The 16,805-nt window shown below is 51.4% G+C and overlaps 1 protein-coding gene across 1 annotated transcript in view; it reads left to right on the top strand.

Moving 5' to 3' along the window:
• Positions 1–1,302: 1,302 nt before the first annotated feature.
• LOC125945808 (uncharacterized) overlaps positions 1,303–16,805 on the top strand; it is a 71,373-nt gene continuing 55,870 nt past the window's right edge. The window contains exon 1 of the mRNA XM_049668100.1: positions 1,303–1,501. Within this exon, the coding sequence (XP_049524057.1) occupies positions 1,303–1,501 (199 nt within the window). The remainder of the gene's footprint in view (positions 1,502–16,805) is intronic.

Below are 16,805 nucleotides of genomic sequence, written 5' to 3'. Positions count from 1 at the left end.
GGGGGTTAACCTCCCCCCCCCCCCCCCCCCCTTTGACAGCGAGTTTCCGCTGACAGCGGCACGGAGTAATTACTCCGTGCCGCCCGAGCGACAGGTGCGCCCGCCGGGCCGCAAGGCTCTGCAATGCTCCGGGGGAGGATAGGGAGTGGGATGAAAGCCTTATATGTCCTTTGGTGAAGTCTGCATTTCAACTTTCAAGGTCGTTTCAAGACAGCATTGTCGACACGAAATGGTCCTCTTAGGATAAGAGGTGATAATGCGCACAAAACCGCGTTTAAGGGTGGAAGAATGCTTTAGCGAGTGAACTGAAGTGATAATGTGTATACAGGAGTGAGATAAAAGTTAATTGATGGTGAATTAAGAGTGAATTGATAGTGAATAAAAGGGGTTTAGTTAGGCGATAGGAGTCAAACAAAAGGTAATGATCGATGAGATAGAGTGAGCTAAGATAATGAAGAGTAAATGAGAGTTAATGAAGGTGAATCAAGTGATCATAGGGTGATTCAAGAGTGAATCAAGGAGTCATGGAGTGGGGGAGTGACTTGCAAAAAGAATATATGTGAGATTTGAGGGTCCAAGTGAGAGTGACTCGTCAAAACGGTTCAAGATGGGTGAATCATAGGAAGATCGACTTGCAAAAATGACTGCAAAATATGGGTTCAGAGTGACGATGACTCAGCAAAAAGGAAGTGCTGAGTCACGGTCCGAGTTTGTTGAAATAAGGATGACTTGCAAAATGTGTAAAAAATTGTGAATAAAAAAAATGTCAAAAGAAATTTCACAAAGCGTAAAAAGTGGTCGTCACATCATTGATTTAGCGGAGCTCGGGCTTTCGCCTTCAAGTCGTCATAGTTGTAGCATAAGGGACTCCTAGTAATCTTAAATGACTCCTAGTCCCAGTCGTCGCTGCCCGAGTCCAGCTCCATGGGTGCCCCGGCTGTGCTGAAGCAAAACCACGTGATAACCTAAGAATCCAGCCCAGGCTACGTCCACAGAACTGCAATGCACCCGCTGTTTGTGGCCCCGGGCTCCAAAACACAGTTCCCGAGAGACTCCTACATAGAAAGTAGTCAATCTCCGCAGTGGCGTCATAGGACATTGAGGGAACCGTACCGTCTAGTACATGTACAAAAATTATCGCCGAGTTGGACATCGGCCGGTAAATTTGCCAGGGCATAGCCGGTGGACAAAAAAAAAAAAAAAAACCAGAAAAAAAGGCCGTGGCCAGGGCGTTCTTAGATTGTCACGTGGGACCTCGAGGGGGCTCCATGTCGTGTGAAAGAAAAAGAAGTGATGGCAGCCATGGCGCGGCGATTCGCAGCGGTGACCTTTTCTCGCACCTCGCTGTCCGAGGGCACCGACGATATCATGTCATCGTGGCTGCGCTACTTTTCCGGCCGGCGATCCTCGACGCAGGCACCGGCCAGCAGCCGCGCCTGGAACAGCACGGTCACATCCTCTCACGGCCACCGGCACCACTCGTCTGCTGACGCCCGGCACGGTGAGGACCAGCAAGAGCACCGAGAAAGCTTTAGGCAATGTAGAATCTTTGGCGAGTCGGTAAATCATAAGGTCCCAATCAAGACATACGGGGCCGAAGAAAATCCGAAGATATCTAAGCACTTCTTATGAGCTCTGAATGCGAAAGCATTAATGTCCAATTGAGCGTCGCTTCACGGTCCTTCGAGTTATCAACTCCTACCGGGCAAGCGAGCGCGTTGAAACGCTTGGCGCGTTTTGATTTGGCCTTACCGAGGCGCACTTAGACGGCAGGTGAGAGTTTGCGCTGACAAGGAATGCGCAGATAACACAGGCTCCGAGAGCGAGGGTGACGTGGCGTCGCGGCGAAGCCCACTCCCCTCACGCAACACCTAGCTGGCGCGCTATAGGCTCCGTACAGTCGAGTTTGCGGCTGCTCTGGCGCCATCTGGCGCAGCGACGCAACAGTGTTGGGAAGTGGGCGCCGCAGCTCGGCCGGCTCGATGAGTATTCTTTCCCGCGCGCTACATTTCGTCTCGGCCACGGTTGAAGCCGTTTTGCTTTGTTCACCTGCCTCCTTATTATTTTTTTTATACGTCTTGCGACGGTGCAATGGCATGCGCTTCATCGGCAAGCGTCGGAGGTGAAAAAAAAAAAAAAGGCAAGTGGAACCGGCGATACTGCTGCGTAAAGGGCTGTCACAACCACGAAGGCCAGCCCGGGATAAAGTTGTACAGGTTTCACGGCAAGTCTTATGAGATCGAACGGCGAAAGAAATGGATCGCAGCTGTGAGGAGAGTAAAGTAAGTCAGCTTCTTTGATATTTGTGAGAAGGTTTTGTTCTGTAAAGCGTGCTACACATGCGCGTTTCACAGCTCGTTGTGCGACGCCAGCGGCCATGGCCAGCTGCTGAACATTTAAAAGAAATTTGTCACGACTTTGCTGATTTGACGACTGCTTGCCGTTGTCTTAGCATTCGGTATGATCAGCATAGCACTGGCAGGTGTGATGAGTAATATTTTATGCCAAGGAAGCCTATTTTGTGCTGGTGATCACTAATTCGACGATCCTCGTTTCGGCCGCTGGCGCTTGAGAGGCGCGGTTTCACATGGCGCGATTTTTCTTGTGATATACATTTGCGATGTATCATTGTAAAAGCAAAGTGCGTATGCAAGGAAAGGAATTCGCAAGCGAAATCGTATCTTGTGAAAGGGGCCTAATGAGCCTCGATCATTGTACATGATGAAAAACGAACATTCGCGTCATGTAAATTAAGATCGCCTAGTTAATAAATCTCGTTTATTAGCGCAGCAGGTGGCTCCGACTGGGTCCCAAACGAGTCAACGAGGATAGCATGGTCACTGCCACACGATCCAACAATCCGAATCGTTTAGCTCACTCGAGATGACTGTGCTGACGACAGCCTACGAGTGAGTGTGTAGCTGCACGCGGTCCAGATCGAGCTGTATGACAATCTAAAGTAACAGTGTGACAGGGGCATCAAATGATAGGCCGCGGCGTACAACGCGCCGGAGCGAAATGAGGCATGCATTGCCAACAGTGAGGCGTCGATTAAAAATCGGTCAACTACAACGTTTTCAGGGTGCCAGTTTAGTGACTTCAATTTTAGTATAACAGTAAGCTTTACTCACGTGAAGGATGACGTCGTATACTTGCCTACCCTGTTGCGAATGGCACTTCGCGTGAATGTCCACGCCGTCTTTCACACAAGCAACATGCGAAGCAGCGTAGAGCTTGTCTCCGCTGGTTAACGCTGCACCGTGAAAGTAATCGTCTATTCCTTTAATAGGCCTGAACCCCGCAAAAACTATTTGTGACATCACAGAGGGCCACGCTTGTACTTTCACGTACACACACGCACAAAAAAAAAGAAAAAAAAAAAGAAGACGGATCGCGGATATACGCGCGGCTTTCGGAGGCGTGTATACGTAGTTCCGAAATCTCGCTGTCTTCCCCCCTTCCCAGTTTCGCGCCGCCCGCCACATGCGACGCTGAGCATCGCGCCACCGCTGCTGCGCAGCAGCGCCGCCTGTCCTGTTCACTGTACGGAGCCTATAGTGCGGCAGCAGGTGAACCCTTTCACCCGCTCTGCTCCGTCGCAGCCAATGAACCCTTTCACCCGCAGTGGCGTCGCAGCCAATGGAAATTTAGGTGTCGTTTCGCTGCTAGAGACGCCGGACGTCAGCTTTTTCGCTCAGTTAGCTATTTTACGTTTTCGCATAAAAAAGAACAACACGAGCGCTTACTCGCAACCAACACGTACTTTATTGAAACCAAAACGCGTATATAAAGGAAACGGAACTGCGCAATCGCGAAGATTAACAAAGGCTGCTCCTTACATGTGAATATTCAAAAATAGTCAAGCCCAATGAAAATTGTTTTCAGTGAAATGAAAAATAAACGGAGGGGTTTATTTAGATGAAAATTGAACAGGATCTACAGCGCTGGCATCAAAACATTAAAAGTGATGACCAAACCACCAATGCAAGCCTCATCCCGTCTCTATAGAATTTATCTCTATCCGCGATAAAGCACGTATCGTCGGCGTTTAAAATGAAAAATGGCTTCCATTATTTTGCGTGCCAAATTGTTCTGATGCCGAAACAAAACAATGGCCTGATCAAGCAAAGGGAAACGATTGAAGGACTTACAATGTGAGGCCAAATGCGAACCATAATATGCGCCTAAATAATTCTTATGCACTCAAGTCATACATTTAAACATTGCACCGTCTGGCCAATGAATAGCCGCCCGCATCATATGGGAATTTGGTATACTTGGCAGAATATAACGGAAGCTTTTTAAAGCGAAGCATTATATATGGCTACGCGAAACGAAAAAAGCGTCCGTCTGTCGCCTGTCCACAGACGCTCGAGCCAATGCTGACGATGATATTTTTAGTAATTTTTAAAAGAAAACTATCATCATCAGCATTGGCTCGAGCATCGCCTTCTTCCGTAGCTGGCTCGTTGACGCCACGCCGCATTTCGATGGGGGCGAAATGCGAAAACACCCGTGTACTTAGATTTAGGTGCACGTTAAAGAACCCCAGGTAGTCCAAATTTCCGGAGTCCCCCACTACGACGTGCCTCATAATCAGATCGTGGTTTTGGCACGTAAACCCCCATGTTTTTTTTTTTAACGCCACTGGCGTTGCGCTCGTCCTCATGCTTGGCACGCGCTCGTGCCACTACTCCCGCGTTCGTCGTCGTCTTCTTTCACAGCTGGCTTCGTTGCCGCTCATCATTCCAGCGTATAGAGTTTCACTTCCGTCGTCGTAATGGGGAGGCCGCGTTTACGGGGGTATCAGCCATTCATTGTCTTACGTGACGGACAGATTTAATTTTGAAGCAATTAAATTTCGAAGACTCGCAAGCGGCAATGGCGGGCGCATGCTGCTAACCACGCCGCCCAGCAAACTCTATAGACATCAAACAACAACGGCGGACAGCGGGCATACCGTCAGTGACGTCGTTCTCTCCGTTGCAGCAGAACGTGTGTGTAACGTCATAATTGAGAAATACTTTAATTATCTGTAGGGATTAACCCAACGTGATAAACACCGGGCTTCGCTGGTTAACCATCTGTTCGGAGTACTTGGGTGGTCATTTTTTTTGTTTTGTTTTGAATCTACTATCTGTTTAGAACTACCACCCGTTACCGCTACCTATATCTGGGTTTTCATTTTCTTTCTGTGTGCTCATCTGAAAGTATGCTGCTGTTGTTGTAGTAAATATATTCAAGTGCATACAGCTCAGACTTGTACACGTTACAGAAAAACAGCAGCCGATTACAATAACAATTGCTGCATCCAAAAATGTAATTGATTTCAGTCGCCAATTACTGCCCCACGAACGTAACTGCGCTAAACAAAAAAATCCAAAAAAATAAAAAAATCCAAAAAAATAAAAAAAGTAATCCAATACTTTTACGGTACTTTCTTTGCAACTTTAATTTTGTGCGTACTGGAAATATTTAAACGAACTGGCCTGGCTCATTCAGGACGTCGTTTCAGCCCTTCACACGTTGTTTCACTTAAGTAACAAATATTTTTTAAATACCTTCGAAGTTTTTTTGTAAATTCTTAGACTTTCTAGAAGCAAAAGAAAAGACAAATAAAAGCATAAAAGCCTTAATAAAAGAAATGCGTTTCTTATAATAACTAGACTTCAACGTTTTCTTTTGAATGCGCCAAACATCATGAAAATTAATAATGGTTGCCAAGAAAAAAATACTCTGTTGCCATGTATTTAGACAGTATAGCTTCCTAGGTGATGGCATATCTCTTAAAGAGAAAACCAAGTTCGGCTGTATAATTAAATTACCCCTAAATTAGAATACCAAAAATCCAGTCCTAGCGCGGGAAGAGCCTCCCCCCCCCCCCCCCTCGCCCCAATTTCCCCTTCTCTGGTGAGGCCAGTAAAAGCGCACTAAGGACGGTGCAGACTGGTGGCGACGCCACCTTGAAATTACCACAACAGCACGTCGTGATGTCACTGAAATTGACGGCATTCGCTGGGGCTTATGGTTAAATCGTTATCGGATCGCATTTTGTTCTCCAGGAGCCAACGACACAGGTTAAAGGTACACTAAAATAAAATAAAAAGTCAAGTTAAATAAAGGGATAGAGCAATGCTCTAGAACGTCTAAGGCGTCAATATAATCGCGAACAGACCTTTAGTAATCGAGAAATTGAGGTAAATGCAGGACATGATAAGAGACTCCCCAGGGACATTCCGGCCGGTACTTACCCGATGACGAAGGCACGCCTCAAAAAAAAAAAAAAGAAAAAAAAAAAAAAAAAAAAAAAACCACTCGCATTTTTTAAAAAGATTGTTTCGCTGGATTACAAGACGGAAGAAAATGCTACTTGTCTACTACTATTAGATTCTTAGAAAAATACCTTTTTGGCGTTAAACTTGATAACGATGAGGGCGATCAAAAGGTTTCGTTTTCGCTCGACACTGAACCTCGCGCGCTTTCGAGTTTCGTTATCGCGTAGTACTGCGCTCATGGAGGAAAGGCTTTTCCTTCATCCATGACTGCGCTGGTGTTGCTGGCTCGCGAAACTCGCACTTGAATTTGCTAGCAGCTTGAGAGTCGCGACGGCACGTCCAGACGGTGACCAGCTTCGTCGCCCGACGTCGCATTGCAGGAGTCCTCGCTGCTTTCGCGTTCGGAAGGGCCGGTGTCAAGGCCGCCGTCGTAGTAGGCAACGACGCCGGCAGCGCGAGCCCTCAGCAGCATGTCACGCCCATCGGAGCTTAAATCACTAAAATCGAGCCCAGAATCGCGAGCCAATGTGTCGTTGTCAGGGTGGTCAACTAGTTGGTGAGCGTCGACGATCACCGTGTTCACAATTCGACGTGCGCTTTACCTTCCGCTGCCACCATACTTCCGTTTTTGCACGGCCGTCGGCTATGTCCTGGCTCTGTTTCTGGCCGCGCGTTCACGCTTTCCGCAAAAAAAGCCGTAGCGCCGTCTGCGGGCGCCGTTTTACTCACCGTTGGCGCAACGTCACGAGATGGCCATGACGTCACCACTCCCCGTTCGGGCGCACGATTTGAATTGCGTTAGAGGTACGCGGACGCTTCAAACGCAATTTTCTCTTAAAATAAGTCCTTTATTGACACGAAACAAGCGTTTCGAGGTTTCTGGTAACATATCTTAACAGTCCACATTGAAATAATATTTGCCTTTAGTGTCCCTTTAACATTAAATCTTGCTGCTGGGCTTGTTTGTTCATAATGCTTGGTTCATAAAGCATTATGGAGCAACTAACCCAGCAACAAGTTTTGTTGGGCTACGCTTCCTCTACATCGGGCCCTTTCTTCAGCGTTTATTCTTCCTCGTTATACGCCATTTTTGGCGAGCCTCACTGTTGTTGCTACCTTTCGAGAAACATTTCTCGCCTGGGGCAAAGGCCTAACACCTGCAGAACTTTGCGCTAGTCCGCGTCTCCGGCCTCTGGTTCTTGTCTGTTTTGCGCATTATTTCCTTGCTAAGCTTAGCAAGCTTTGTTAACGTTTACTGCGCACCGGGGGTAGTGATATATCGCACGTTACTTACAGAAACCGCGATAGGTGGCGTATGTGTGCAATGATAATGAGCTTTGGAAGAGAAATGAAAGTAGGTAGGAGGCAAGATGAACAACTAGGTGGGATATTTTACTCGCAGTAATTTCAGGGGATACTAAAACAGAATGAACATATGCAAATTTAACAGGGTTATTTGAGCTAGAGCTTGCTAAGTACGAGTCAGGCCCAAAGGGAACAGAAGAGATAAACCCAAGAGCTGGTGGGATGAGGAGGTTAAGAAGGCCATAGAGAAACGTCATGAAGCATCCGGGAAACACAGATATTAAAAGAGGGGTGAACCAGAAGCTGTATGATGTAGACAGAAAATGGGATAACTTCTTAAACTGTAGAAGGGAAGCATCCCAGTTGGTCCAAGCGGAGGGGTGAACCAGAAGCTGATGTAGGCAGAAAATGGAATAACTTCTTAAACTGTAGAAGGGAAGCATCCCAGTTGATAAATGAGAAGTTTAGAAGGGGACCCAATGGTTGTCAGAAGTAAACGAAGAGGATAGAAAAGCAGCGAAGAAATTTTGGAAAAATCTCAACTCCTTGAGTAATAAGACTAGCCTAGAGCAGATGTTTATAGTTACAGCTCAAGGTGTTCGGCTAGAAGGAGATGAGGCAATGGAACATATAAGAGCAATGATGACAGAAAATTTTGAAGAAGGAAACGTAGTACGTGCTCAATCGGGTGAGGATAGACCGGTTAGCGCAGTGGCTCCACTTGAACAAAGTGAGTGGGAAAGGGCAGAGAATAGGGTTCCTAGTAGCACGTCGACAGGTCCTGATGGCATCCTAATTATGTTAATAAAGACATTGGACCCAAAATCTAACAATGCCTTAAGAGAGGTAGTGAGCAAAATGATAATGGACGGTAAAGCCCCCAATGGGCGGAGACTAAGCAGGATGAGCATGATATATAAGCGAAAGGGGGACAAAGCCGACATAAACAACCACCGTCCCATAGCATTGACGTCAGTGATTTACAGGGTGGTGATGTAGATTATAAAGGACAGACGGCAGGCATGAGTGAAGGGCGATGAGGTGCTGAGGGAACTACAAAATGGGTTCCGGATACAAAGGAGGTTAGAAGATAATCTGTTCTCATTGACGCAGTGTTTTGAAATAGCAGAAAAGGAACACAAGCCCCTATGGCTGGCAATAATGGATATCAAAGGAGCCTATGACAGTGTAATCCAAAAGGATTTGTGGGACATACTGGGCACTCTAGATGTGGAAGATCGAGTAAGTAATCTTTTAAAAGATATCTATAAAAGTAACAAGGTGCATATAAAATGGGAAAAAAGGTATCTAAGCCTATAGAGATACAGCAGGGGCTTAGGCAGGGGTGCCCTCTGTCACATTTGTTGTTCATGCTGTATTTACAAGGATTAGAGAAAAAAAAAATGGGAGAGGAGCGGACTTGGCTTTATCAAATAAGGAGAATGGATTAAACAGTCATTGCCAGGACTGATGTACGCGGGTGACATTGTACTTATGGCTGACAACAAGGAAGACTTTCAGGGATTAATGGACATCTGTGGTAAAGAGTGAGATAGCTTAAGTTTGAAGTTTAGTAAAGAAAAATCGGTAGTCATGATTTTTAATGATAATCAGGGCAGCGAGCATAGGATACAGGAGGTTACGCTGGAGGTAGTGGATAAGTACAAATATCTTGGAGTGTGGATAAACAATGGGGCTGAGTACCTAACGGAACATGAAAAATATGTGACGGCTAAAGGTAGCAGAAATGCAGCTGTGATGAAAAATAGGGCACTGTGGAATTACAATAGGTACGAAGTGGTGAGAGGGATTTGGAAAGGGGTGATGGTCCCTAGTTTGACTTTCGGCAATGCGGTCCTGTGCATGAGATCAGAGGTTCGAGCAAGGTTGGAAGTTAAGCAACGAGGGGTAGGTAGGTAGACTGGCTCTGGGAGCACACGGAAATACACCAAATCAGGGGGTACAGGGTGACATGGGATCGACGTCATTCGAGGGCAGGGAAGCTATAGCAGCAAAGTAGAATTTGAGGAGCGATTGAGAGAAATGGCAGAAAAGCGGTGGGCAAGGAGAGTTTGCAGTTATTTGTACATGAGGAATGTTGACACAAAATGGAGGAAGCTGACCAGAAAATTGTCAATCAAATATTTGGACTGCAGGAGGGGTGCAAACCAGGAGACAGCGGTTAAGAAAAAGGTTAAAGAAACAGAGAGGAAAACAGGGATGCAGACGAAATCAGCACTGGTAACATACAGAACTTTCGAGCAAGAAATTGCCAAAGAAAATATCTACAATAATTATAGGGGAAGCTCTTTGTTGTTTGAAGCCAGGACGTGAGTATTGCGGACTAAGATGTACCGAGTCAAGTACCAAGGTACAGACACGTTGTGCGGAGCGTGCGGAGAGCAAGAGGAAACGGCTGAACGCCTCATACTTTTCTGTAAAGGGCTTAACCCTACAGTGCAAAGCAACGGGGCTGATTTTTTCAAAGCATTCGGGTTTAGGGACAGTGAAGGCTAAATAGACTTTAAGCGGGTAGAAGTAACCAAACGGAGGTTATCTGATTGGTGGCTAAAATCAAGGCAAGGATTAAATTTCACCCTCGACATAGTACAAAATATGTTAATAGTCACGGCTAGGTGGCGTGTGCCGCCGCCTGATTTAAAGAGTTCAGTCCCATCCAGCCATCCATCCATGCATCCATCCGTCCGTCCGTCCGTTCGTTCGTTCGTTCGTTCGTTCGTTCGTTCGTTCGTTCGTTCGTTTCATTTCATTACTTTTTCCTTCATGACCAGTGCGAAAAAATAAAGCTGGTAATTGGCTTCACTAGATGGCCCCTCCCTGTGAAAAAAATAACAATAACATATTTTTATATGTTTATTTGGGATACAATGTTCAGTGCACTTCACATCTTATTAAACGAAGAAAACAAAGAAAAATCTATGGGGGCACCTACTTATGATGTGCAAATGCGAGAGCATTACTTGTCGCTGAGTGTGTCGCTGAGATGTCGCTGGGTTTAGTGCTACTGCGTTATGTTTCCGACAACAATGTTGCTGCTTATGAGGTCGCAACAATCCTAGACGATAAACCGGCCATATTGCGATCTCTTAGCTGAGTTATTTGTGGAGGTCTCATTGAAGTAGTGTTTCACGCAGATTGCGTTGAATGTTCTTTCTCGATGACACCACTTTACCGAGCGATGACAGTACTTTTCCGAGCGGCTCCATGGTGTTGACGCTACATTTCTTGATCGGCTTCGTAGGCGAACTCTGCCTCATACTCTGGGGGGATGTCGTAGTCGTCGTCCGACGGGTACCTGAAGCGCGTTGCATCTTATTCGTCGTCTTCGTCTATGAGCTCCGGTGCTTCGCCGCTTTACGATGGTCTTGTGTGAACCGGCGCTTCCGGCCACGCTTTGCTGTCTCGCCTGATGGTGTATGTAGAAAAAGACGAATAAACGTGCGCAGGCGGGCACTGCGAAGAGAAGTTGGAAATATGAGTTGTTCTCTGTCTGGTTTCTTCGCGTCTCGTGTGGAGATGGGTTTGCACAAGGCTTACCCTACGAGCGACGGTCAGGAAAGGGCACGACGCTCCTCCACTCCGCAACGCACAAAGGCGCTACGGCAGGGTTCGTCGACTCTCCGACACGGCGCAGAGAAGGCTCCGGAGTCAGATCGCCAACAAACACGGGTTTATTCACCCAAGGTACAGCTCAGTGCTACAGTCACGGCGCTTACGGGCCAAGGCTCGCCGCAAGACCGATCGAGTACGCGCGCCCGCTGCGCTAGGGCTAACCGGGTATCGGTCCGCCAAGCGCGATAACGAGGAGTCGCGAGAACAAAGGTCTCATGTAACCACCTCGTTGCGAGCCTGTGAGCCTCTCCCATAGAATAAAGCCTCTCCCGCGGCGAGGAAGCGCTCAGCGGACGAGAGCTCGGGTGGAGAGGGTGCCCGGGGGCCGCCGCGCGGGAGGCCAATCAGGGCGCGTCCCGGTGACGTGTTCTCGCGGGGCAAGCCCAATTCCGGGGGGGGGGGGGAGAAGCACGGTTTGCGCGGGAAAGTAAGTCCGGCGCGCTAGCCGTGTCCGCCATGTTGCCGTTACGGCGGCGGTTCCCGGGGATCGAGCTAAGCACCACGCGCGAGCTGGGGGACGAAGCGCGGGAAGGCACCTCGATCCCCACATTCCCCCCTCCTAAAGACCGAGGCCAGCCTCCAAAGTGGCTGACCGAGGCCAAGTGGCAAGGTTGACTCAGCCAAAGAGGGCTAAGCCAACGGGGCAAAGTCCAAAAGGGTGTTGACGTCTTCCTCAGGACCACGACAGGGAGAAAGGGGCCCCAGCAGTCCGAAAGGCGAAGACGTCGCTTCTCTTGACACGAAGCCAGGGGTTTGCCTTGGCCACCAAAGTTCCGCACACAGGAAGGACTCCCTGCCTGGTGGAAGAGTCAGCAGCCCAGGCAGGACGGGGCAGGGCAGCGCCATGGTTGAGCCAGCAACACTCGAGGTCCGCCGAACTGGAGCAGCCAGGAACGCGCGAGGCGTGGCTGCCATTTTGGCGCAGCAGCCACCACAGAAGTCACTGGGCTCCCCGGATTGCGCAGGAACAGCAGGCCGGGATAACCGACAGCCAGGTCAGCAGCGGCAGCCGGAGTGACCCTCCTCGGCCAGAGGTCAGCGCCTGATTGGGGACCAGCCACAATTAGCGGCAGCCTAGGCAGCAGGAGGCAAGGCTGGCACGGGTTCGTGGCCCCCAGAGGCAGGAGTCATTCATGGCGGAAGGACCAGGAGCAGCAGGCCTTGAGGTCAGCAACAGGCTGGCATGGTAAGACCAGGGACAGCCGGCTTCGTGGTCAGCAAGACTGGTGGCACAGTGGAGCCAGGCGCAGGGAGCAGACTGGACGACGCAAGGTGAAGGACAGGAACGCCCCCCGGCATAGCCGGCGTGCCAAGGTAGTTGCCCGCCTGGCTGACAGCCCAAAAAGGGGCGTTTGCCAGGCTGAGGCTTGGGCAACACATAAGAGGGTATATTAGGCCACATGGGCCTGTCACCGCTTCGATGTGCGCCCTTGCACCGTAGCTACGTTTCTCCATTCACCGGCATGGTAGGGAATGAAGTCCAGCTACCTGCTAGGAGGAGAAAGCTGACTAGGCGCGTCATAAGGCGGGTGAGCACGAGAGGGTATATTAGGCCAAAAGGGCCTGTCACCACTTCAACGTGCGCCTTCGCACCTTAGCTGTGTCTCTCCGTTCATCGGCGTGGTAGGGAATAAAGTCCGGCTACCAGCTGGTGGGAGAAAGCCTGCCTATAGGTGCGTTTCCGCAGGTTTTACCGGTAGCGTGGCCTGGGGCCAGCCGTGTCACGGTTTGCCTGCGGTTCGTTGACCGCCTCCCCCTCTCCCCAGTCGTTGCTACGGGCAACGAAAGGTTTGAGGTCCGAGACGTGAACTGGACCGCCGACTGGTCTCCCTTGGGAGTCAGCCAGCTTGTATACCAGAGGGGACATTTTGGTCTCCACTCGGTACGGGCCCAACCATTTGGCCGACAGGGAGGCAGAGATGCCTTTGGCGGCGTCACTCAAGACATGGTTGCGTCTGAGGACGAGATCGCCGACACCATAGTGCACGTCCCTATGTGACCGGTCGTACTGGGCTTTTTGTCCAGCTCGCGCTTTTGCCAGGTTGGAACGGGCCAGGTCAAGGGCCGCGTCCATCCGTGAGCGCAGTTCCGCCGCGTAGCCGGAAAGGCCGGCTTTCGTGGCGCACGCCCCGCTGCCGGTCCGTAGAACGCGGTCCATGGGGTTTGGCAGCTCTCTCCCGAAGTTGAGGAAAGCGGGCGTGTACCCAGTCGAACGGTTCACCGTGGACCGCAAGGAGAAGCCTATCTCGTTAAGACAGACATCCCAATCCCTATGTTGCTGGGCAAAGGCCGCGAGCAAGGGCTTGAGGTTCCGGTTAATCCGTTCTGTCGGGTTGGCCTGTGGGTGATACGTGGTTGTCTTGCGGTGCTTAATGCCAAAGGCAGCACACGCATCCACGAACATCTTGGCCGTGAAGTAGGACGCGTTGTCCGTTATCAGCTCCGCCGGAAAGCCAAAGCGGTTCAAGACCTCGGTCAACTTGTCCCAGATTGCGCGTGCCGTTAACTTCCGAAGGGGAAAAAGTTCAACCCATTTTGTGAAGTGATCTGTGACAGCCAGGAGAAAAACGTAGCCTCGCCGGCTTCTGGGAAAGGGTCCCATAATGTCACAGGCCGCGACTTGCCAGGGTAGCTGGCTGTCGATTGGCTGCATGAGCCCGGGGGGTTTGCCCGCGCGAGGCTTCACACATTGGCACACGCGGCATGAGCGGGCGTAGTGAAGAGTGTCACGCTTCATGCCTGGCCAGGTAGCGGAGCGGCACAACTTTTGGAAAGTCTTAAGGCCACTCGCATGTCCGGCCACCCGCGAGTCGTGGAAATAGCTCAGGGTGGCTTTCCTTAGACTGCGGGGTATCACCACCTTGAAAGACTCCTGAGGAGCCTCTTCAGATGGGATGTAGCGCAGGAGAACTCCATCGGCGTCAAGCAGATACGTATCCAACGTGCCCGCAGCAATACCAGCTGCATCGCACTCGGCGCCAACAGCAATACCAGCTGTCCGGGTGCGCCCGACGGCATAGCCGCCCCGCTCCTCTTGGGAGCTCGGCTCTGTGAGCCCGTCGACAATTCATCGACAAAATGGATCGCTCTGCTGTGCCTTTAGTAACTCCTGCCTGCTGAAGACGATACCCGATGAGGTAACGGGATCCACCAGGTAAACGTCCTCTCCCGGGGCTGGAAATCCGAGGATCACTTCGCCGTCGGGGGTCGCGCCTTTCGAGCCATTGGAGACGGAGGCTCCGGCTTCTACTTGGTGCGAATGCTCATGGGAGTGGCGGACCAAAGGATCAGACGCCGAAACGGGGGCTCGCGACAAAGCGTCCGCCACCACGTTTGAACTCCCTTTCCGGTAGCGCACAACAAAGTTGTACCGCTGCAGTGTCAACGCCCAGCGCGCGAGGCGGCCCGAAGGCTCGCGCAAGCGCTTAAGCCAGGTGAGCGCCATGTGGTCCGTTTCCACCACAAATGGCACTCCGTCGACGTAGCAGTCAAACTTCCGGAGAGCAAAAACTATAGCGAGACATTCCCGTTCAGTCACGCTGTAGTTGCGCTCGGCGGCGTTCAGTGACCGGCTTGCAAAGGCGACTGGTCGAAGAACGCCGTCGTGCTCCTGAAGCAGCACAGCCCCAAGGCCCAGGTCGCTCGCGTCAGCTTGGACAACGAACTCCCTGTTGAGGTCGGGCAACTTCAGTTCGGCTGTGGCCACTAGAGCTCGGGATAGTGCATGAAAGGCACCCTCTTGCTCAGGCCCCCAGCTCCATCGTGCCGACTTTTTCAACAGTGCGGTCAAGGGCGCTTGAAGAGCGGCGCAATTCGGGATGAACTGTCTGTAGTAGTTCACCATACCCAAAAAGCGCCTAAGGCCCGGAATGTTCACCGGCGTCGGGTATTCGAGGATAGCTCGGACCTTCTCTTCGCACGGCAGAACACGACCTCTGTCAATGGTAAAGCCCAATAGGGAAATGCGGGTCTCAGCTATCTGGGCTTTCTTCGGGTTTAGTGTCAACCCGGCGGCACGTAACCTCTCGAGGACGTCCTCCAGGTGGTGGAGGTGCTCCTCGAACGTTCGAGAGAAGATGACAATGTCATCGAGGTACGCCAGCGCATAGCGCCACTTAGCATCCCCGAGAATGCGGTCAATTAATCTCTGGAACGTAGCTGCGGCTCCAGAGCAGCCAAATGGCGTACGGGTGAACTGGTAAAGGCCTCGGTGAGAGGTGAACGCAGTTTTTTCCGCATCAGCCGGCTCCATCTGAACCTGCAGGTAGCCGCGGCTAGCATCCAGGGTGGTGAAGTAGCACGCATCGCCTAGATTAGCCACGATTGAGTCCACGGTAGGCATAGGATAAGCATCCTTCCTCGTGACCTCGTTCAGCCGGTGGTAGTCCACACAGAGCCGAAAAGAGCCGTCTCTTTTAGGGACCATTACCACCGGAGAACCCCAGGGACTGTTTGAGCGCTGGACAATACCGGTCTCAATAAGGTCATCCAATGCCTGGTCAATTGCCTTCCTCTTGGCCACACTAACGGGGCGAGGATTGCATTTCCACGGCAGTGCGTCGCCTGTGTCGATCCGATGTCGCACAAGGGAGGTGCAACCCGGTCGTTCAGTGAACATCGCGCTGAAACGAGTCAGCAGCGACGACAGGCGTGCCTTCTCGTGCACCGACAAGCTGTCAGACAAAGGCGGCAGCGAGCAGTCCGAGCTGCGGCTTAACGGGGTGGTCGCCGGGGTAGCCGGAACCTTGACCGCCGTAGCAGCGCAACGCTCGTGAGAAAGCGGATCGCACCGACCGTTTCCCGCCGTGCCGGCCAAGGAGCCTATTTCGGCGGTGGAGTGAGGGACACGAGCCAAGGGGGCCGCGCTAGGTCTCCTCTCATCCTTCACTCGCGCGGCATCCGGCGCCTGAGGGGCCGCCGTGGCCAGCGGGAGTGTAGCGAAGGGTTGCAGGGGGCCGGAAGGGCCAGCCCTGTAGCCTCCGCTTGCGACGTCAATCACGATACCCGTGCGGGCGAGGAAGTCGCGACCAAGAATCACGGGCACGGAAAGACCCGGGAGATGCACAAAGCGCTGACGGCGCACGCGATTCTCCCAGCGCACCACCAACCGCACCGAGCCGCACGAGATAGCCGTGCCGCTCGCGAGGTGGAAGGCAGTGTCGCAGGCTCTAATGCGGACAGAACGCCGGCGCAAATGAGCCATAACCTCTTCGCCGAACAGCGAGACCGAGGCCCCGCTATCCAGCAACGCCACAAACTGTCGGCCAGCGATCGTAAGGGCGATGAAAGGCGCCGGCGTGGCGGACGACTCAGTGCCAGCGCGACACGCCATTGGAGCCAGAGGTTGCGTTTCACCACCATGCGCCCCTACTGTCGCCGCCGGAGATAGGGAGCTCACCGGCGGCCGACGCCGTTTCCCGACGGGCGAGGAGGCTCTTGCGTCGGGCGGCGCACAGTGCATGTTCGGGCAATATGGCCGCGTTCATGACAACGGTAGAGTGACCTAGAATATGGGAGAGTGTCCAAAGCGCCGGCTCCGGCGAGGGCCTTTTTCTGTGAACTGCCGCGCCGCGCCGCTGCTGCTCCGGACCC

This window comes from Dermacentor silvarum, chromosome 5, assembly GCF_013339745.2.
Source record: "Dermacentor silvarum isolate Dsil-2018 chromosome 5, BIME_Dsil_1.4, whole genome shotgun sequence".
Classification (NCBI taxonomy): domain Eukaryota; kingdom Metazoa; phylum Arthropoda; class Arachnida; order Ixodida; family Ixodidae; genus Dermacentor; species Dermacentor silvarum.
The sequence above is the reverse complement of the archived record's forward strand: the minus strand, read 5'-3'. Positions and strand labels throughout refer to the sequence as shown.